This window comes from Cygnus atratus, unplaced genomic scaffold (assembly GCF_013377495.2).
Source record: "Cygnus atratus isolate AKBS03 ecotype Queensland, Australia unplaced genomic scaffold, CAtr_DNAZoo_HiC_assembly HiC_scaffold_231, whole genome shotgun sequence".
Taxonomy (NCBI): Eukaryota; Metazoa; Chordata; class Aves; order Anseriformes; family Anatidae; genus Cygnus; species Cygnus atratus.
Genome location: NW_026109824.1, coordinates 1 through 21,500, shown reverse-complemented (window position 1 = coordinate 21,500; position 21,500 = coordinate 1). Strand labels below are relative to the sequence as shown.

Below are 21,500 nucleotides of genomic sequence, written 5' to 3'. Positions count from 1 at the left end.
ATAACCCCTTACCCCCCGACCACCCCCCATTAACCCCTCAATTACCCCCCCAGGGGGCCGCTTACCCCCCCACGGACCGATTAACCCCCCCCGCACCCTAATCAACCCCCCCCGCTAATTAACCCCCACCTGCGCGCGGCGAGCTGCACCGAGCCCTCGTTGTGCGTGGCCACCATCAGCTCCAGGCGCCCCCCGTCCCGCGCCGCCCGCGCCAGCGCCAGCTCCAGGCACTGCCCGTAGCTGGGGGGGGCCGGGGTGGCTCGGGGCGGGTTCGGGGTCCCCCTGGGGCCCCCCCCCCCCCCGCCCCCCCGCGCCCCACCTGCGGTCGGTGTGCCGGCGGCTGGGCAGCGCGGCGCCGCGGCCCCGCTCGTGCTGCAGGTAGGCGCCGCGCACCAGCTTCAGCCCCACGCAGGCCCCGAGGCGCTGGGCCTGGCTCAGCACCGCCCCCAGGTCCCCCACCGCGTCCTGGGGGGCAGCGGGGGGTCGGGGGGGGCCGGGGGGGGGTCGGGGGGCGCCCCGCCCCATAGCGCGGTGCCCTGCCCCACGGCGGGCGCCCTGGGGGGCACGGCCTGGGGGCAGGGGGTGCCGGAGCCGTCGCTGACGGCCTGCCCCATAACCGACCGCCTGCCCCACAGCCCTGCCCCATAGCGCAGTGCCCCATAAGTGACCGCCTGCCCCATAGCGCAGTGCCCCGACCCATAACTAACGGCCTGACCCACAGCCCTGCCCCATAGCGCAGTGCCCCATAAGTGACCGCCTGCCCCATAGCGCAGTGCCCCGACCCATAACTAACGGCCTGACCCACAGCCCTGCCCCATAGCGCAGTGCCCCGACCCATAACCGACCGCCTGCCCCACAGCCCTGCCCCATAGCGCAGTGCCCTGCCCCATAACCGACCGCCTGCCCCACAGCCCTGCCCCATAGCGCAGTGCCCTGACCCATAACTACCGCCCTGCCCCACAGCCCTGCCCCACGTTGCCCCACGGACCTGCAGGTAGGCCTGCCCCACACCCAGCCCCACATCTCCCCACACCCAGCCCCACCCCACCCCAAACCCTGCCCCACATCCCCGCCCCACACCCAGCCCCACCCCACCCCACGCCCAGCCCCACATCTCCCCGCCCCACATCTCCCCACATCCCAGCCCCACACCCAGCTCCACATCTCCCCACACCCAGCCCCACATCTCCCCGCCCCACCCCACGCCCAGCCCCACAGCCCCGCCCCACAGCCCGCCCCACGCCCCGCCGCACCGACCCGCAGGTAGGCCTGCTGCGTGTGCCAGACCCACGGCGCGGCGCGGTTGTGGCGCCCCATCAGCGCCAGCCCCAGCAGCGTCAGCGCCGCCCGCAGCTCGCTCTGCTCCGCGTCCAGCAGCAGCCGCACCCCGCGGGACGCCGCGTGCTGGGGGAGCCCCGCAGATGTGGGGCAGCCCCACGGCTGGGGGGCAGCCCCACAGACAGGGGGCAGGGACACGGACAGGGGGCAGGGACACGGCTGTGGGGCAGGGACGTGGCTATGGGGCAGGGACACGGATAGGGGGCAGGGACACGGCTATGGGGCAGCCCCATAGATAGGGGGCAGGGGCTTGGATAGGGGGCAGGGACACGGCTATGGGGCAGCCCCACAGGTAGGGAGAGACCCACGGGTGGGGGGCAGCCCCACAGCTATGGGGCAGCCCCACGGATAGGGGGCAGGGACACGGCTGTGGGGCAGGGACACGGCTATGGGGCAGCCCCACAGACAGGGCAGCCCCATAGCTATGGGGCAGGGGCACGGCTATGGGGCAGGGATACACCTATAGGGCAGGGACGTGACTACGGGGTATGGACGCGGCTATGGGCTCATGGATACGGCTGTCGGGCAGGGACGTGGCTATGGGGCAGCCCCACACGGGGCAGCCCCGTAGCTATGGGGCGGGGGCACTTGTGGGGCAGGGCCGCAGCTATGGGGCGGGGGCACTTGTGGGGCGGGGGCACTTGTGGGGTGGGGATGAAGCTATGGGGTGGGGGCAGTGCTACGGGGCAGGGACGCTTGTAGGGCAGACCCCCCCCCGCCGTGGGGCAGCCCCACATCAGTGGGGCCCCCCCCGCCCCCCCGCCCCTCTCACCGCCGCCACCCTCTCCAGGCGCTGCAGCGCGGCCCCCAGCTGCGCGTTGTCGGCCGGGCTCAGGCACGAGAAGGCCGGCGCCTGCCGTGGGGAGAGCGTGGGGCGGCCGTGGGGCGGCCGTGGGGCAGCCGTGGGGCGGGCGTGGGGCGGGCGTGGGGCAGCCGTGGGGCGGCCGTGGGGCAGCCGTGGGGCGCCGTGGGGCAGCCGTGGGGCGCCGTGGGGCGGGCGTGGGGCTCACCTCGCCCCCCAGCGCCGCCATCACGCGCTCCACGCTCAGCTCCGAGCCCGGCTCCTCCGCCCGCTGCGACAGCGTCTCCTGCGGGGCCGCACGGCGCCCTCAGCCCGGCCCTGCCCCACACCTGGGGGGCCGCCCCACACCTCGGGGGCCGCGGCCGCCCCACACTCGGGGGCCGCCCACACTCGGGGCCCCGCCGCGCACTCACGCAGAGCCGGGCGCTCAGCAGGGCCGTCACCTTGAGCTGCATCATCGCCCGCGGCCCCGTGCCGGCCGCCAGCCCCACGCACGCCAGCGCCGCGCGGCCGTTGGCCTCGAACCACGGCTCCCTGCGGGCCCCACAGCGCCCCGCGGCTGCCCCACAGCGCCCCACGGCCGCCCCACGGCCCCCCCACAGCCCCCCCACAGCGCGCCCCACACCAGTGCCGGCCTCGAACCAGTTCCTCCTATGGGACCCTTATGTCTGCCCCACGGCTGCCCCACGGCTGCCCCACAGCCCGCCCCACACCTGCCCCACATCGTGCCCCACACCCGCCCCACACCCTCCCCACATCGTGCCCCACACCTTGTCCCATGCCCACCCTGTGCCCACCCCACACCCACCCCACACCCGCCCCACACCCGCCCCACACCTCACCCCCCACCTGCCCCCCACCTTGCCCCATGCCCACCCCACACCTGCCCCACATCATGCCCCACACCAGCCCCACACCTCACCCCCCCACCTGCCCCCCACCTGCCCCCCACCTCACCCCATGCCCACCCTGTGCCCACCCCACGCCCACCCCACACCCGCCCCACACCCGCCCCACACCTCGCCCCCCACCTGCCCCCCACCTCACCCCATGCCCACCCTGTGCCCACCCCACACCCGCCCCACACCTCGCCCCACACCTGCCCCCCACCTTGCCCCATGCCCCCCCCAGCCCCCCGTACCCGCCGTGCTGCCCCCCGTCCTCGGCGGGCAGCGCCAGCAGGGGCCGCAGCCCCAGGACGCGGAGCCTGTCGGCCGTGCCCTGCAGCTGCGCGGGGGTCTCGCCCCCCACGAAGTGCCCGTAGAAGGAGCCCCGCAGCGCCGCGCCCCACAGCCGGGCCCCCAGCAGCCGCCGCGACACCCGCAGCAGCTGTGGGGCGCGGAGCGGGGGGCTCAGCCCGGCCCCGCGGCGCTGGGGGGCGGCTGGGGGGCGGGCATGGGGCGGGCATGGGGCGCTACGGGGTGGCTATGGGGCGCTATGGGGCGCTATGGGGCGGGCATGGGGCGCTATGGGGAGGGTATGGGGCGCTATGGGGCGGGTATGGGACGGGCATGGGGCGGGCATATGGCGCTATGGGGTGGCTATGGGGCGGCTATGGGGCGGGCATGGGGCGCTATGGGGTGGGTATGGGGCGCTATGGGGTGGGTATGGGGCGGGCATGGGGCGGCTATGGGGTGGGTATGGGGCGCTATGGGGCGGGTATGGGGCGGGTATGGGGCGCTATGGGGCAGGCATGGGGCGCTATGGGGCGGGCATATGGCGCTATGGGGCAGGCATGGGGCGCTATGGGGAGGGTATGGGGCGCTATGGGGCACCCTATGGACACCCCCTGGGGCACTATGGGGCGCTATGGGACACCGCCGGGGGCGCTATGGGGCACGCTATGGGGCACCCCCTGGGGCACCCCCTGGGACGCTATGGGGCGCTATGGGGCACCCTATGGACACCCCCTGGGACACCCCCTGGGACGCTATGGGGCGCTATGGGGCACCCTATGGACACCCCCTGGGACACCCCCTGGGACGCTATGGGGCGCTATGGGGCACCCTATGGACACCCCCTGGGACACCCTCTGGGGCGCTATGGGGCACCCCCTGGGGCGCTATGGGTCGCGCTATGGGGCACCCTCTGGGCACCCCCGGGGGCGCTATGGGGCGCTATGGGACACCCCCTGGGGCGCTATGGGTCGCGCTATGGGGCACCCTATGGACACCCTCTGGGACGCCCCCTGGGGTGCTATGGGGCACCCTATGGACACCCCCGGGGGCGCTATGGGGCACGCTATGGGGCACCCTCTGGGCACCCCCGGGGGCGCTATGGGGCGCTATGGGACACCCCTGGGGCGCTATGGGGCACCCTCTGGGCACCCCCCGGGGCACCCCCCGGGGCGCCACGGGGCTCGCCGCGGCCCCCCCGTCCCGGCTCTCACCGTCTCGGCGTGCCGCCCCACGGCGGGCACCGCGCAGAGCCGCAGCACCAGCAGCGCCCGCGCCAGCTCCCGGCCGCTGCGGGCCCCCAGCGCCGCCCCGGCCCCGAAGTCCAGGGGGGGCGCCGGGGGGCGCCGGGGGGCGGCGGCGGCGGGGCGCCGGGGGGCTCCCCACAGCGCGGCGGCCCCGCGGGGGGCTCGGCGCGGCGCGGCGGGGGGCAGCATCGCGGCGGGGGCGCGGGGCGCGGGGCGGCGGCCCCCTAAGTAGCCCCGGGGCGGCAACCATTAACCCGCGCCCGCCGCGGGTCACCGGGGGGCGGCCACGCGTGGGGCAGGGGGCGAAGGGCGCCGCGGGGCGGGGGCGGGGGCGGGGGCGGGGCTGCGACCACAGCGGGGCCACGTGCGGGGCGGGGACCCCGTAATGCAGGGCCTGTGCCCCATAGCGGGGCAATGTGTGGGGCGGGGACCCCTGTGCCCCATAGCGGGGCCACGTGTGGGGCGGGGACCCCGTAATGCAGGGCCTGTGCCCCATAGCGGGGCGACGTGTGGGGCGGGGACCCCATAATGCAGGGCCTGTGCCCCATAGCGGGGCGACGTGTGGGGCGGGGACCCCGCGGTGAGACTGTGTGGGGCGGGGACCCCGCGCCCCATAGCGGGGCAACGTGTGGGGTAGGGGACCCCATGGTGAGACAACATGTGGGGCGGGGGACCCCTGTGCCCCACTGACACCACAGTGTGGGGCAGGGCCTGTGCCCCATAGCGGGGCCACGTGTGGGGCGGGGACCCCGTGCCCCATAGCGGGGCAATGTATGGGGCAGGGGGCCCCGTGCCCCATAGCGGGGCCACGTGTGGGGCGGGGACCCCGTGCCCCATAGCGGGGCGACGTGTGGGGCAGGGGGCCCCGTGCCCCATAGCGGGGCAACGTGTGGGGCAGGGGGCCCCATAATGCAGGGCCTGTGCCCCATAGCGGGGCAATGTGTGGGGCGGGGACCCCGTGCCCCATAGCGGGGCCACGTGCGGGGCGGGGACCCCGTAATGCAGGGCCTGTGCCCCATAGCGGGGCAATGTGTGGGGCGGGGACCCCTGTGCCCCATAGCGGGGCAATGTGTGGGGCAGGGACCCCTGTGCCCCATAGCGGGGCAATGTGTGGGGCAGGGGACCCCATAATGCAGGGCCTGTGCCCCATAGCGGGGCAATGTGTGGGGTGGGGACCCCGTGCCCCATAGTGGGGCAATGCGTGGGACAGGAGTCACTGTGCCCCACTGACACCACAGTGTGGGGCAGGGCCTGTGCCCCATAGCGGGGCAATGTGTGGGGCAGGAGACCCCTGCGCCCCACAGCGAGCCCACATGTGGGGCAGGGGACCTCCGTGCCCCACTGACCCCGTTCTGTGGGGCAGGGTCTGTGCCCCATAGCGAGCCTGGATGTGGGGCAGGAGACCCCATAGCGCAGGGCTTCAAGTGAATGTGTGGGGCAGAGGACCCCATAGAGCAGGGCCTGCGCCCCACCGCGAGGCAAAGTGTGGGGCAGGAGCCCTCCGTGCCCCACTGACCCCGTTCTGTGGGGCAGGAGCCCCCATACCCCATTACCTCTGCCCCACAGCAAGCCCACGCGTGGGGCAGGAGCCCTCCGTGCCCCACAGCCCCTGCTCAGTGGGGCAGAGCCCCCCCAGTCCCACGCCCCACAGCAACCCCCCACTGTGGGGCAGAGCCCCCCATAACCCCACCCCCCGCTATGGGACAGAGCCCCCTGCCCCACAACCCCCCCAGCACACAGGCCCCTGCTTCCCATGGGCGCTTTATTGGGGGGCGCCGTGGGGCAGGAGCCGCGGGGCTGCCTCCGTGGGGTGGGATCCGTGGGGCGGGATCCGTGGGGCGGGATCCGTGGGGCGGGATCCGTGGGGGGCGCCGTGGGGCAGGGCTCAGTAGTTGGAGCCGCGCTCCTGCTGCCGGTAGCCGCCGCGCCGCAGGTAGCCGCCGTCGCCCTTGCGGTAGCCGTCCTTCTGGTCTGGGGGGGGAGAGGGGGTGAGCGGCGCCGCGGGGCGGCCGTGGGGCGGCCGGGGGGCAGGGGTGGGGCAGGGGTGGGGCAGGGCTCACCGCGGAAGTAGCCGCCGTAGGAGCCCTGCTTGTGGTCGAAGACGCGCTCGTTGTTCTCCACCAGCCCGCCCAGCTTCTCGGCCAGCTGCAGCGCCAGGTTCTGCTGCGCCGTGGGCTCCGTGCGGTGCATCATCACCGTCTGCGTCGGCTGGTCCAGGGACGCCTGCGGGGCACCCGTCACGCGCCGCGCCCCACGGTGCCCCACGGCGCCCCACGGTGCCCCACGGTGCCCCACGGCCGCCCCACGGCGCCCCACGGCGCCCCACGGTGCCCCACGGCCGCCCCACGGCTGCCCCACGGCCACCCCACGGCCGCCCCACGGTGCCCCACAGCCACCCCACGGCCACCCCACGGTGCCCCACAGCCACCCCACGGTGCCCCACAGCCACCCCACGGTGCCCCACAGCCGCCCCACAGCCGCCCCACGGTGCCCCACAGCCGCCCCACGGTGCCCCACGGCCGCCCCACGGCCGCCCCACGGTGCCCCACGGCGCCCCATGGTGCCCCACGGCGCCCCGTGGCCAGGCCGTGCTGCCACGTGCCGCCGCGCGTCGCCCTCCAGGTGCCCCGCGCTGCCCCACAGCCCCTCTGTGCTGCCCCACACCCGCCCCACGGCACCCCATAGCTGCCCCCCGCCTGCCCCACATCACCCCCCACCTACCCCATATCACCCCACAGCGGCCCCCCCCGAGCTCCACAGCTGCCCCTCACCCCACAGCTGCCCTGTATCGCCCCACATCAGCCCCACATTGCCCTGCATCTGCCCCACATCACCCCCCACTGCCCCATAGCTGCCCCGTATCACCCCCCATCAGCCCCATAGCACCCCACAACTGCCCCCCAGTGCTCCGTAGTCGCCCCATATTGCCCCATAGCTGCCCCCCATCACTCCATAGCTGCCCCCCAGCGCCCCCCAGCTGCCCCCCCCAGCTGCCCCCAGCGCCCCCCAGCCACCCCCCAGCCGCCCCCACCATGAGCTCCTCGTTGATGATCATCTTGCTGATGATGCTGTGCACCGTGGGCAGGTCCAGCTGGAACATGTCGGCCAGGATCTCCATGCTGCGGGCCGGGACGTCACCGTGACGTCACCGCGACGTCACCGCGACGTCACCGCGACGTCGCCGCACCCCGCCGACGTCGCCGCGACGCCACCCGCCCCGCCCCACCTGATGGAGTCGTAGACGCTGCTGTAGGTGAAGAGGTAGGTGCGCAGCGACTCCTCCTGGATCTTCCTGCAGCGCCGAGACGGGGCGAAAACCCAGCGCTGCGGGGCCGCCCCGCGCCCCTCAACCCCCCCGGCGTAATAAAGGAGCCCGGAACGGGGCGAAACGAGGGCGCCGCGGGCCCGCGTGGCACGCACCTGACCAGCATGGCGCGCACCTTGTCGGCCTCGGGGAAGAGGTCCCAGACCTTGCCGTTCATCTTGTCGTTGACGATGAAGCGGTGACACGTGCGCCAGTCGCCCATCTTCATCGCCTTCGAGGCCGCCACCACGTGCTCCCGCATCGACTCGGGGGGGCCTGGGGGGAGAGGGGGGGGCGGCGCGGGGCAGGGGCTATGGGGCGACGTGGGGCAGGGGCTATGGGGCGACGTGGGGCAGGGGCTATGGGGCGGGATCTGTGGGGTGAGGTGGGGCAGGAGCTACGGCGCAGACAGGACAAGAGCTGTGGGGCAGGACGGGGCGGGAGCTATGGGGATGGGAACCACGGGGTGGGATCTATGGGGCGGGATGGGGCGGGAGCCGTGGGGACAGGAGCTATGGGGCAGGAGCCGTGGGGAGGGTGCTATGGGGACAAGCACTGTGGGGCAGGAGCTATGGGGTGAGGAGGGGCAGGAGCTATAGGGACAGAAGCTATGGGGCAGGAGCCACGGGGCTAGGAGAGGGCACGCTCTATGGGGCACAGGTATGGGGCCAGAATACGGCAGGAGCTATGGGGCAGGCACTACAGGGGGGTTATGGGGCAGCCGTGGGGCAGCCGTGGGGCAGCCGTGGGGCACATTTCTACCCCCTCACCCGGCAGGGGCTGGGGGTGGAACTGCTTGGGGGCGCTTACAGGGGACGGCGGTGGGGCGGGCACTACGAGGTGGTTGTGGGGCAGCCGTGGGGCAGCCGTGGGGCAGCCACGGGTCGCACATCCCCCTCCTTACCCAGCAGGGGCTGGCGCTCTCCCACGCGCAGCTGGTGGTGGAACTGCTTGCTGATCATGCGGCGCCGGGCGTCGAACTCGTGGGCGGCCATGTAGGGGATCTCGAGCAGCATGGCGGCCACCAGGTAGACGCACTCGAGCAGCTCGAGGTTGATGTGCATGTGGAAGGGCACCTGGCGCCGCTTCTCGATCTTCTCCTGCTCGGGGTTGCGCTCCTGCAGGCTGCGCATCAGCAGCCCCTGGCCCAGCAGCTCCTTGGCGCGCCCGCTCGACTGGATGTCCAGCAGCGCGTTGTGCGCGTCCTTGATCATCCCCTCGCGGAAGGCGCAGATGCCCAGCTGCACCATGGTGCGGTTGTACAGGATCTGCGGGGGTTACGGGGGTGTTTTGGGGGGGCGCCGGGGGGGCAAAGGGGTCGGGAGCGGTGCCAAACGGGGACCCGAAGGGCTGCCGGCGGGCGAAAGGGACGGTAGGCGGCCCCGAATGGTGCCGGACTGGCCCCGAGAGCCCCCGAAAGGCACCGAATCCAAGGTAAACGGCATTGAACTGGCTCAAAATGGCACCAAAATCCCCCCAAATGACATCGAATTGGCACCAAATGGCACCGAAAAAACCCCAAATGGCACCAGATTGGCCCCAAGAGCCGCCAAATGGCACTGACCTGGCCCCAAATCACCCCCCCAAGTGGCCCCCACATCCCATGGGGGTTTTTGGGGGACCCAGATCCAATCCCATGGGTCTGGGGGTCCTGAATTAGATCCTATAGGACCAGGAGGTCCCATAGATGAGACCCTATAGGACGGGGGGTCCCCAAGCCAGAGCCTACGGGGCTGGGGGGTCCCCAAGCCAGAGCCTACGGGGCTGGGGGGTCCCCAAGCCAGAGCCTACGGGGCTGGGGGGTCCCCAAACCAGAGCCTACGGGGCTGGGGGTTCCCAAACCAGAGCCTACGGGGCTGGGGGGTCCCCAAACCAGAGCCTACGGGGCTGGGGGGTCCCAAGCCAGAGCCTACGGGGCTGGGGGGTCCCCAAACCAGAGCCTACGGGGCTGGGGGGTCCCAAACCAGAGCCTACGGGGCTGGGGGGTCCCCAAACCAGAGCCTACGGGGCTGGGGGGTCCCAAACCAGAGCCTACGGGGCTGGGGGGTCCCCAAACCAGAGCCTACGGGGCTGGGGGGTCCCCAAACCAGAGCCTACGGGGCTGGGGGGTTCCCAAACAGAGCCTACGGGGCTGGGGGGTCCCAAACCAGAGCCTACGGGGCTGGGGGGTCCCCAAACCAGAGCCTGCGGGGCTGGGGGGTCCCAAGCCAGAGCCGATAGGACCGGGGGTAACCCAGGGGCCCCGAGGGGCCCGTTTTCGGGGCGCCCACCTGCACGGGGGGGTCGGCGTGGTGGATGTTGTCCTGCAGGTGGGACATGAGCATGAGGTCTCGCGCCTGGAACCAGCGGGAGTGCAGCGCGTGGTGGTAGATGTGGCACAGGATGGCGCAGGTGCGGATGCGGTCGGTGCGGTCCTTGGCGTAGATGAACTTGCAGAGGCGCTCCATCAGCGCCGCCGAGTCCTCGCCCTCGTTCTCCGCCGCGTCCGCCTCCGACTGGCCCCAAACGGCACGGAAGGGACGGAAATGGACCCGAAGTGAGCCGAAGGGGCCCCAAAGGGGAGGGAAATGGCCCCAAAGGGGAGGGAAATGGCCCCAAAGGGGAGGGAAATGGCCCCAAAGGGCAGGGAAATGGCCCCAAAGGGCAGGGAAATGGCCCCAAAGGGCAGGGAAATGGCCCCAAAGGGCAGGGAAATGGCCCCAAAGGGCAGGGAAATGGCCCCAAAGGGCAGGGAAATGGCCCCAAAGGGAGCCGACAGCGCACCAAAGCGAGTAAAATAGACCCAAAAGGAGCCAAAACGGTCCCAAAGGCAGTCAAAATTGCACCGAAGGAAGCCAAAACGGTCCCAAAGGGAGTGAAATCGATCCAAAGAGAGCCAAAAGGGCGCCCAACAGGAGCAAAATGGCCCCAACGGGAGCCAGAATGGCCCCAAAGGGAGTGAAATCACCCCAAAGGGAGCCAAAAGGGCCCCAAAGAGGAGAGAAATGGCCCCAAAGCGAGGGAAATCGACCCAAAGGGAGCCAAACTGCACCTAAAGGGAGCCAAAACAGCCCCAAAAGGAGACAAAACGGTCCCAAAATGAGCTAAAAGGGCACCGAAGTGACCCAATTGACCCAAAATTGACCCAAAGGGAGCCAAAAGGGCCCCCAAAATGAGAGGAATGGCCCCAAACGGAGGCAGAATCCCCAATTCCCCGAAGTCCCCCCAAAGCCCCCCAGGTGACCCGAAACCCTCTGAAACTGCCTGCAATCCCCCCGAATCCCCCTGAAACCCCCCATAATCCCCCCAAACTGCCCTGAAACCCGCTGTAATCCCCCCAAAGCCCCCCCAATGGCCCCGTAATTCCCCTGAATCCCCCAAACCCCCCTGAATTGCCCCTGTAACCCCCCAAACCCCCCGTAATCCTCCTGAAACTGCCCGAAATTCCCCCAAGATCCCCCTAAAACCCCCTGCAATTCCCCCAAGTCCCCCTGCAACCCACCCGCATTGCCCCCAAACCCCCTCTAATCCCCCTCAATGCCTCTGAGACCCCCCAAAGCCCCCCCAGATTGCCTGAAATTCCCCCAAGTTGCCCTGAAACCCCCTGTAATCCCCCCGACCCCCCCCGCAATCCCCCCAAATCGCCCCGAAGCCTCCCGTAATCCCCCCGAATTCCCCCCTAATCCCCCTAAACGGCCCCAAAATCCCCCGTAATCCCCCAAATCCCCCCGAGCCCCCCCGTAGCGCCCCCAAATGGCCCCGAACCCCCCGCAACACCCGCGAATGCCCCCCAAACCCCCCCATAATCCCCCCGTAACTCCCCCAACCCCCCGTAACCCCCCCGAAATCGCCCGGAGCCCCCCGACATCGCCCCCGACCCACCTTGGAGGCGCCGGGGGGCGCGTGGCGGCGCTGCTGGGCCTTGTAGTCGAACTTGTAGTAGGTGTGCAGCACGCGGCGCAGGAAGACGCGGCACAGCTCCTCGGGGGAGCCGCGCGCCGCCAGGTACCGCTGCAGCCGCGCCACGATGGCGCAGACCCGGCCCTCGTCCTTCAGGTGCTCCACGTACTCTGCGGGGGCAGCAGGGACCCCGGCGAGCTCCCTTCGGCCCCAGGCGTCCCCCGTTTGTCCCCCTTTCCCTCCGGCTTCCCGTTTTCTCCCCGTTTCCCCCCCATTTCCCCCACTCCCTTCCATTTTCCCCCGTTCCCCCCCGTTTTCCCCCCATCTCGCCCCCTATCCCCCCGTTTTCCCCCGTTCCCTCCCCGTTTCCACCCATTTCTCCCCGCATTTTCCCCGCTATTGTCCCCCATTCCCTCCATTTTCCCCCATTCTTCCCCTATTTTCCCCCGTTCCCTCCCCGTTTCCACCCATTTCTCCCCAATCTTCCCCCCACTTCCCTCTATTTTCCCGCACATCTCCCCATTTTCCCCCATTTCCATCTACGTTTCCCCCTATTCTTGCCCCATCTCCCCCGCTTCTCCCCCATTCCCTTCCATTTTCCCCCTATTTTCCCCCATTTCCTTCCTTTTTGCCCCCTTCTCCTCTATTTTCCCCCATTTCCTCCCAATTTCCACTCGTTTATCCCCATTCTCCTCCCACTTTCCCCCGTTTCTCCCCCATTTCCTTCTGTTTCCTCCGTTTTTTCCCCTATTATCCCCCATATCCCTCCACTTTCCCTCATTTTCTCCCCATTTTTTACCCATTTCCACCTCATTCTCCCCCCATTTCCCCCCATTCTTCCCCTTTTCTCCCATTTTTTCCTCTTTCCCCCCCGTTTGTCCCCATTCCCCTCCAGCTTCCCCCATTCCTCCCCTTATTCTCCCCCATTCCTCTCCATTTCCCCCCTTCTCCCCTTATTTTTCCCCACGTTCCTCCAGTTTCTGCCCATTTTCCTCTATTTTCCCCCATTTGCCCCAATTTTCCCCATTTTCTCCCCCCCTCCCTCCCCATTCCCTTCCATTTTCCCCCCTTCTCCCATTTCACCCCATTCCTTCCCTTATTTTCCCCTACTTCTCCCCATTTCCTCCCTATTTCATCCCATTTTCCCTATTTTGCCCCCCATTTCCCCCCCTTTTCCCTCCTTCCACCCCCGTTTCCCCCCCCTCCCAATTTCCCCCGATTTTCCCCCCTTTCGGCCCCACTTTCCCCCCATTCCCGCTCCTCTCACCCCCTTTTTACTGCATTTTCCCCCGTTTCCCCCCCGTTTCCCCCCACCCCTGCCCCGCTTCCCCCCCGTTTCCCCCCACCCCTGCCCCGCTTCCCCCCCGTTTCCCCCCATTCCCCCCCCGCTCCCCGCTTTGCCCGATTTCCCCTCCTTTTGCCCCAGTTCCGCACCCTGGGAGTGGGGGTCCGTGTTCTGCATGATCTTGGTGAACTCCTCGTCCATGCGCTCCACCAGCGTCAGGATGCAGCCGCGCACCCGGTACGGCTGGGGGGGGCTCAGCGTGAACACCCCAAAAACACCCCGAAATCACCCCAAACCTCCCCCCCCAGCCCCCCCAAACCCCCCCCGGAACCCCCCCCCAAGGTGACCCCAAAGCCTCCGCAAAAGACCCCAAAGGTGCCCAGAAACCACCCTGAAAGACCCCAGAGACCCCGACCTCCGTCTAAAGCCCCCCTGAAAGACCCCAGAAGAGCCGAAACTGCCCCCAAAATCCTCCAAATGACCCCAAAGCCCCCCCAGACCCTCCCTACACCCCCAAAAAGACCCTAAAGCCCCCCATATAGACCCCAAATGACCCCAAACTCCCTCCACGCCCCCCCAAAAGACCCAAAAGGACCCCAAAGCCCCCCCAGAGGACCCCAAATTGCCCCAAAAGCCTCCCAGGCGGCACCCAAAAGACCCCAAAGGTCCCCGGAAAGCCCCAAAGCCCCCCAGAAACCCCCCCAAAACGATGACAACCCCCCCAAAAGCCCCCAAAGCGACCCCAAATGACCCCAAACTCCCCCAAAGCCCCCAGAAAGCCCCCCCAAGGACCCCAAAGCCCCCCCCTAAAAGATCCCAAAGACCCCCAAACGACCCCAAACTCCTCCTAAAGGCCCACCAAAAGACCCCAAACACCCCCAAAAAGACCCTAAATGACCCCAACCCCCCCCAAAGGACCCGAAAGCCCCCCAAAAGGACCCTAAAGCCCCCAAATTCCCTCCAAAGGCCCCCCCAAAGGGACCCCAAAACCCTGCCAACAGCCCCCAAAACCCCCAAAGGCCCCTCCAAAAGACCCCAAACTCCCCCAAAGCCCCCCCGAAGGACCCCAAAGCCCCCTTAAAGGACCCCAAAGCCCCCCCAAAGGACCCCAAAGCCCCCTTAAAGGACCCCAAAGCCCCCCCAAAGGACCCCAAAGCCCCCCCAAAGGACCCCAAAGCCTCCCCGAAGGACCCCAAAGCCCCCTTAAAGGACCCCAAAGCCCCCCCGAAGGACCCCAAAGCCCCCTTAAAGGACCTCAAAGCCCCCCCGAAGGACCCCAAAGCCCCCCCGAAGGACCCCAAAGCCCCCTTAAAGGACCCCAAAGCCCCCTTAAAGGACCCCAAAGCCCCCCCGAAGGACCCCAAAGCCCCCCTGAAGGACCCCAAAGCCCCCCCGAAGGACCCCAAAGCCCCCTTAAAGGACCCCAAAGCCCCCCCGAAGGACCCCAAAGCCCCCCCGAAGGACCCCAAAGCCCCCCCGAAGGACCCCAAAGCCCCCCCGAAGGACCCCAAAGCCCCCCCGAAGGACCCCAAAGCCCCCCCGAAGGACCCCAAAGCCTCCCCGAAGGACCCCAAAGCCCCCTTAAAGGACCCCAAAGCCCCCCCGAAGGACCCCAAAGCCCCCCCGAAGCCCCCCGCACCTGCTCGGGGTTGGCGAGGTTCTCAGACTCCTCCACGATGTTCTCCCCGATGAAGATCTGGGGGTTGGCGAAGAGCACGTCCAGCAGCTCCTCGATGCACGCCAGGCACTTCTGCCACATCTCGGGCTGGGGGGGGGCGTCAGCACCGACAGCCTGCCCCACGGCGCCCCATAGAGCCCCACGGCGCCCCATAGCCTGCCCCACGGCGCCCCATAGAGCCCCACGGCGCCCCATAGAGCCCCACGGCGCCCCATAGCCTGCCCCACGGCGCCCCATAGAGCCCCACGGCGCCCCATAGCCTGCCCCACGGCGCCCCATAGAGCCCCACGGCGCCCCATAGCCTGCCCCACGGCGCCCCATAGAGCCCCACGGCCTGCCCCATAGAGCCCCACGGCCTGCCCCACAGTGCCCCACGGCGCCCCATAGCCTGCCCCACGGCGCCCCATAGCCTGCCGCACGGCGCCCCATAGAGCCCCACGGCGCCCCATAGCCTGCCCCACGGCGCCCCATAGCCTGCCCCACGGCGCCCCATAGAGCCCCACGGCCTGCCCCACGGTGCCCCACAGCCTGCCCCACAGCACCCCATAGAGCCCCACGGCGCCCCATAGCCTGCCCCACGGCGCCCCATAGAGCCCCACGGCCTGCCCCACAGTGCCCCACGGCGCCCCATAGCCTGCCCCACGGCGCCCCATAGAGCCCCACGGCGCCCCATAGCCTGCCCCACAGTGCCCCATAGAGCCCCATAGCCTGCCCCACAGTGCCCCACGGCGCCCCATAGCCTGCCCCACGGCGCCCCATAGCCTGCCCCACGGCGCCCCATAGAGCCCCACGGCCTGCCCCACGGTGCCCCATGGCCTGCCCCACAGCGCCCCATAAAGCCCCATAGCCTGCCCCATAACATGCCCCAGAGCCTGCCCCACAGTGCCCAATAACCTGCGCCATAGCACCCCACAGCACCCCATAACCCACCCCGTAGTGCCCCACAGCGCCCACAACCTGCCCCATAGCACCCCATAACCTGCCCCACAGAACCCCATAGCGTCCCATAGCCCACCCCACAGTGCCCCACAGCACCTCATAACCCACCCCATAGTGCCCCACAGCGCCCCACAGCACCCCATAATCTATCCCACAGTGCCCCATAACCTGCCCCACAGCACCCCACGGCACCCCATAACCCCCCATAACCCGCCCCGCAGAGCCCCAGTGCCCCATAACCTGCCCCACAGCGCCCCACGGCACCCCATAACCCCCCATAACCCGCCCCGCAGAGCCCCAGTGCCCCATAACCTGCCCCACAGCGCCCCACGGCCCGCCCCACAGCGCCCCACCTTCATGTAGGTGGCCAGGTTGGGGTTGTAGTCGTAGAGCGAGGCGATGATGTTGAACTTGATCTTCACCTCCAGCGCCACCCCCAGGTTGTTCTCGTTGGCGATGCCCACCAGCAGCTGCAGCAGCTCGATCTGCGCCGCCCTGCGCCGGGGGTCAGCCCCACGGCCGGCCCCACGGCCTGCCCCACGGCCTGCCCCACGGCCTGCCCCACAGCCAGCCCCACAGCCTGCCCCACAGCCTGCCCCACAGCCAGCCCCACGGCCTGCCCCACAGCCTGCCCCACGGCCAGCCCCACGGCCTGCCCCACGGCCGGCCCCACAGCCGGCCCCACAGCCGGCCCCACAGCCGGCCCCACGGCCTGCCCCACGGCCTGCCCCACGGCCTGCCCCACAGCCTGCCCCACAGCCAGCCCCACGGCCTGCCCCACGGCCGGCCCCACAGCCGGCCCCACGGCCAGCCCCACGGCCTGCCCCACGGCCTCACCGGTCCGTCCCCTTCTTGCCGCGCGCCTGCAGGATCTCGTTGAGCTTCTTCACCACCACGGCGTGCGTGATCTCCGTGCCCTTGGCGAACATCTTGGGCTTCTCCTGAGGGCGCGTGTGGGGCGGGGTGTGGGGCTGCCCCATAGCGCCCCGCCCCATAGCGCCCCGCCCCATGGCGCCCCGCCCCACGGCACAACCCCGCGGCGCTGCCTCGTGGTCCTGCCCCGTTTTGTGGCCCTATTACGCTGCCCCACAGCGCTGCCCCATTGCCCCACTTCAAGGCACCGCCCCATAATCCTGCCCCATAGCACTGCCCCATCGTGTAGCCCCACGGCCCTGCCCCATAACCTTGCCCCACTGCGTAGCCCCATAGCGCTTTCTCATAGCCCTGCCCCACAACCCCGCCCCATAGCCCTGCCCCACTGCCCTACTCAAGGACCCTGCCCCACAGCCCTGCCCCACAGCCTCACCCCCTAGCCCCACCCCACGCCCAGCCCCACACCTTGACCAGGGGCACGCCGCCCTTGACCTTCTCCCACTCGCCGCCCTCGTTGTCGTCCTCCTCGTCCTCGTAGCGCCGCGCCTTGCGGTCGTGCTTCTTCTTCGCCTTCTCCTCGCGCTTCTTCTCGCCCCCGCGCTTGTCCTCGTCCCTGGGGGGGCAGCGTCACCCCCTGCCCCTCTCGGGGGGGGGGGGGGGGGGCTCGGGGCGGTTTTGGGGCGTTTCGGGGGGATTTCGCTCACTTTTTGAGGAACTTGGAGGCCAGCGACGTGTACTTGCCCTCGTCCTCGTCCGACTCCGAGTCCGTGTCCGAGTCCGAGGAGCCCCAATCCTCGTCGTCCTCCGAGTCCTCCGAGTCCTCGTCCTCCTGGGGACGGCACCGACCCCGAATCAGCCCCAAATCCCCCCAAACTCACCCCACATCCCCTCGAAATCCCCCCAAATCCCTCAAAACTGCCCCAACCCCCCCCCAAAACCCCAAACCCCACCTAAACCCACCCCAAATCCACCGGAATTATCCAAAATCCCCCCAAACCTTCCCCCAAACCCCTCAAGCCACCTCTGTAAAAACCCAAGTCCCCCAAAAACGCTCCCCGACCCCGCCACAATCTCCCCAAACCCTTCGAATTACCCCCGCATAAACCCAAATCCCCCCCAAATCTGCTCCAGGCCCCCAAATTACTCCCACAAAAACCCAAATCCCCCCAAAACCCCGTCCAAGGCTCCCAAACTACCCCTGTAAAATCCCAAATCCTCCTTAAAGTCCCCCAAGTCCTCTAAGGCCCCAAACTCCCCCCCAGTCCCCCCTACACCTCTCAAATTACCCGCGTAAAACCCCAAATCCCCACCACATGCCCCAAATCCTCCCCAACCCCCCCCAATTACCCCTGTAAGCCACCAACCCCCCCCCCAGTCCCCCCCAGGACCTCCCCAGATCCCCCCACCTCCATCTTCTTCAGGAAGCGGCCCCGCGCCTCCCCGGCCTCCTTCTTCTTGAGGAAGGCGGCGGCGCTCAGCCCGTCCTCGTCCTCGTCCTCCTCCGACGAGCTGGAGCCTGGGGGCGGCACGGTCAGCCCCACGGCAGGTCCCTGCCCCACGGCCGGTCCCTGCCCCACGGCCTGCCCCATGGCACGTCCCATAGCCTTGCCCCATAGCAGGTCCCTGCCCCACAGCGGGTCCCTGCCCCACAGCCTGCCCCATAGCAGGTCCCTGTCCCAAAGCCCACCCCCCAGCGTGCCCCACGCACCCTCCGAGTCGCGGCTCTTCTTCTCCTCGTCCTCGTCCGCCGACTGCTCCGGGTTCTGCAGGGACCAGCACCAGGGTGAGCGCCCCCCCCCGCCCCACAGCGCCCCACAGCGCCCCACAGCGCCCCGCGGCGCCCCCCACACCTGCTTGTAGCTGGCGATCAGCGCCTCGTAGTCGCGGTTGTACTTGCGGATCTTCTGGCGCAGGGTGCTCAGCGCCTTGGCGTTGTTCTTGTTCATCTTCTTCTTCCCCTCCTTGTCCTCCCACAGCTGCGGGGCGGCACCGCCGGGCTCAGCACCGCCCCGCGGCGCCCCAGAGCCCCCCCGCGGCGCCCCAGAGCCCCCCCCGCGGCGCCCCAGAGCCCCCCCGGGACCTCGTTGAGGTAGTCCTCGAGGTCGGCCAGGATGCGGACGTAGAAGCGGGGGACGCCCTCCTTGTCCACGATGCCGCGCGCCTTGGTGAAGGCCCGGCCCAGCAGCTCGAACTCCTCCAGGCACTTGGTGACGTCGCGGATCTTCATGGCGTTGCGGATCGTCTTGATCAGGTTGGTGAGCTCCTCGAAGCTGGGGGCAGGGCCGGGGGTCAGCCCCACGGCGCGCCCCACGGCCGGCCCCACGGCGCGCCCCACGGCTCACCGCTTGTCCTTGGCGCTGCGCACCACGCGCTTGGTGTCCTCCTCATCCTCGCTCAGCAGGATGGGCCTGGGGGGGCGGGGGGGTGAAAAGGTGTGGGGCTGCCCCACAGATCCCCCCTGCACCCACAGAGTCTCCCCCAGCCCCATAGACCCCCCCCGGCCCCACAGATCCCCCCTCCCGGCCCCATAGATCCCCCTAGCCCCACAGATCCTGCCCCCGGCCCCACAGATTCTGCCCCTGGCCCCACAGACCCCCCCCCGGCCCCACAGACCCCCCCCCCGGCCCCACAGATCCCCCCCTCACTTGCTGTAGTTGCCGCCCGCCGGCTTGGCCACCAGCTCGTCCCCCGACACGGAGGACTCGGACTCGCTGTCGGAGCCGGTGGTGAAGAAGCGCGACATCCTGCGGGGGGGGGGGCGTCAGTGGGGCGCCCCGTAGCGCCCGGCCCCATAGATCCCCGCCCCATAGATCCTGGCCCCATAGATTCCTGCCCCATAGATGCCCACCCCGTAGCGCCCGGCCCCATAGATCCCCGCCCCATAGATGCCCACCCCATAGATTCCTGCCCCATAGATCCCCGCCCCATAGATCCTGGCCCCATAGATTCCTGCCCCATAGATCCCCACCCCATAGATTCCTGCCCCATAGATCCCCGCCCCATAGATCCTGGCCCCATAGATTCCTGCCCCATAGATCCCCAGCCCCATAGATTCCTGCCCCATAGATCCCCGCCCCATAGCGCCCAGCCCCATAGCGCCCGGCCCCATAGATCCCCGCCCCCCCCCGCTTCCTCGGCCCCGTCAGGCCCCACCCCGCGGGTTCCCTCGTCTCCCGCGTACCTCCGCCCCACGGACCCCGCCCCGCGCCCCCCCCCGGCCCCGCGGATCCCGGCCCCGCGCCCCCCCCCCCCGCCCCACGGCCCCTGCCCCACGCCCCCCCCCGCCCCACGGATCCCGGCCCCGCGGCCCCCCCCGCCTCACGGCCCCTGCCCCGCGCCCCCCCCCCGCCCCACGGATCCCGGCCCCGCGCCCCCCCCCGGCCCCCCCGATCCCAGCCCCGCGGCCCCCTCCCGCCCCACAGCCCCCGCCCCACGACCCCTGCCCCACGCCCCCCCCCCGCCCCACGGATCCCGGCCCCACAGCCCCGGCCCCACGGATCCCGGCCCCGCGGCCCCCTCCCGCCCCACAGCCCCCGCCCCACGCCCCCTGCCCCACGCCCCCCCCCGCCCCACGGATCCCGCCCCACAGCCCCCGCCCCACGCCCCCTGCCCCCCGCCCCCCCCCGGCCCCACGGATCCCGCCCCACAGCCCCCGCCCCACGACCCCTGCCCCACGCCCCCCCCCGCCCCACGGATCCCGGCCCCGCGCCCCCCCCCCGCCCCCCCCCCCCCGCTCACGCGGCCGCTCCGCTCCCGGCGCTGCGCAGCACGGAAAGGCCGGGCCCCTCCCCCCTCCCGCGCGACGGAAGTGACGCCACCGCCCCCCGCGCCCGACGGCACGCCGGGAAACCGAGTCCGCGGCGAGCCCCGCGCCCCCCCGGGCCCCGCCCCCTCGAACCCCGCCCCCTCCCCCGCCCCCGCCCACAGACGCCAGAGCCGGGAGGGAGGGGCGGGGACGTTTATTGGGGGCGGGGCCGGGCGGGGGCGCGGTCAGGGGGCGGGGCAGAAGGCCCGGTGCGCGCCCAGCGCCGCCCCCGCCGCCAGCGCGATCCCGGCGGAGTCGGACACGGAGCCGGCGGCGGCCGCGAACTCGCGCTCGGCCCGGGGGGACTGGGGGGGGAGAGACCCGTGGGGACGCCGCAGGGACACGGGGGGGCCCCGCAGGGAGCCCGCAGGGACCCCGCAGGGACCCCGCAGGGGCTCCACAGAGATCCCGTAGGGACCCTATAGGGACCCCGTAGGGACCCCGTAGGGACCCACAGGGACCCCCGTAGGGACCCCACAGGGAGCCCATAGGGACCCCATGGGGACCCCATAGGGACCCCACAGGGACCCCCACAGGGACCCCGTAGGGACTCTATAGGAACCCCGTAGGGACCCCACAGGGACCCCACAGGGACCCACAGAGATCCCGTAGGGACCCTATAGGGACCCCGTAGGGACCCCGTAGGGACCCACAGGGACCCCCATAGGGACCCCCACAGGGAGCCCATAGGGACCCCATGGGGACCCCATAGGGACCCCACAGGGACCCACAGGGACCCCCACAGGGACCCCGTAGGGACTCTATAGGAACCCCGTAGGGACCCCACAGGGACCCACAGAGATCCCATAGGGACCCTATAGGGACCCCGTAGGGACCCACAGAGATCCCATAGGGACTCTATAGGGACCCCGTAGGGACCCACAGGGGCCCCGTAGGGACCCCACAGGGGCTCCACAGGGACCCCATAGGGACCCCCACAGGGACCCCATAGAGATCCCATAGGGATCCCACAACGACCCCACAGGGACCCCACAGGGACCCCACAGGCACCCCTGGCTGCCCCACAGCAGGACCCACGGGACCCACAGAGGCCCGTAGCGACCCGGGGAGGCCCCATAGGGACCCCTACCCGCCCCTAGGGACCCATAGGGCCCCCCAGCTGCCCCACAGTGACCCACAACCGCCCCACAAAGCCCCCAAACCACCGGCACCCC

The 21,500-nt window shown here is 70.4% G+C and overlaps 2 protein-coding genes across 2 annotated transcripts; both read right to left on the bottom strand.

Annotated features, from left to right (window-relative positions):
- Nucleotides 1–129: 129 nt before the first annotated feature.
- LOC118261618 (hydroxyproline dehydrogenase-like) lies at nt 130–6,105 on the bottom strand (the record flags this gene model as incomplete). The annotated part of the gene is made up of 8 exons (XM_050716713.1): nt 6,079–6,105; nt 3,282–3,469; nt 2,554–2,674; nt 2,349–2,426; nt 2,111–2,191; nt 1,258–1,404; nt 320–465; nt 130–240 (listed from the first exon to the last, which is right to left on the bottom strand). Coding segments are annotated over exons 1-8 (899 nt in total), but the record flags the coding sequence as incomplete, so codon positions are not given.
- A 202-nt stretch (nt 6,106–6,307) lies between these two features.
- LOC118261619 (eukaryotic translation initiation factor 3 subunit C) lies at nt 6,308–20,383 on the bottom strand. The gene is made up of 21 exons (XM_035572521.2): nt 20,259–20,383; nt 19,166–19,264; nt 18,863–18,928; nt 18,601–18,790; nt 18,371–18,496; nt 18,229–18,283; nt 17,927–18,036; nt 17,225–17,349; nt 16,986–17,133; nt 16,485–16,588; nt 16,001–16,142; nt 14,670–14,795; nt 13,180–13,273; nt 11,728–11,915; nt 10,137–10,361; nt 8,771–9,134; nt 7,983–8,142; nt 7,789–7,854; nt 7,594–7,681; nt 6,623–6,785; nt 6,308–6,533 (listed from the first exon to the last, which is right to left on the bottom strand). The coding sequence occupies exons 2-21, from the start codon at nt 19,261–19,263 to the stop codon at nt 6,448–6,450; spliced, it is 2,724 nt and encodes a 907-aa protein (XP_035428414.1). The 5' UTR covers nt 19,264; nt 20,259–20,383; the 3' UTR covers nt 6,308–6,447.
- Nucleotides 20,384–21,500: the final 1,117 nt, after the last annotated feature.

Bases quoted from the DNA above. Each gene is read 5' to 3' on its own strand.
- LOC118261619 (XM_035572521.2), bottom strand. From the start codon at position 19,263: ATGTCGCGCTTCTTCACCACCGGCTCCGACAGCGAGTCCGAGTCCTCC. The intron at 18,929-19,165 runs GTGAGGGGGGGA...CCGCCCCCCCAG, and splicing joins GCGGGCGGCAACTACAGCAA to GCCCATCCTGCTGAGCGAGG. The intron at 18,497-18,600 runs GTCCCGGGGGGG...GCCGCCCCGCAG, and splicing joins TCGAGGACTACCTCAACGAG to CTGTGGGAGGACAAGGAGGG.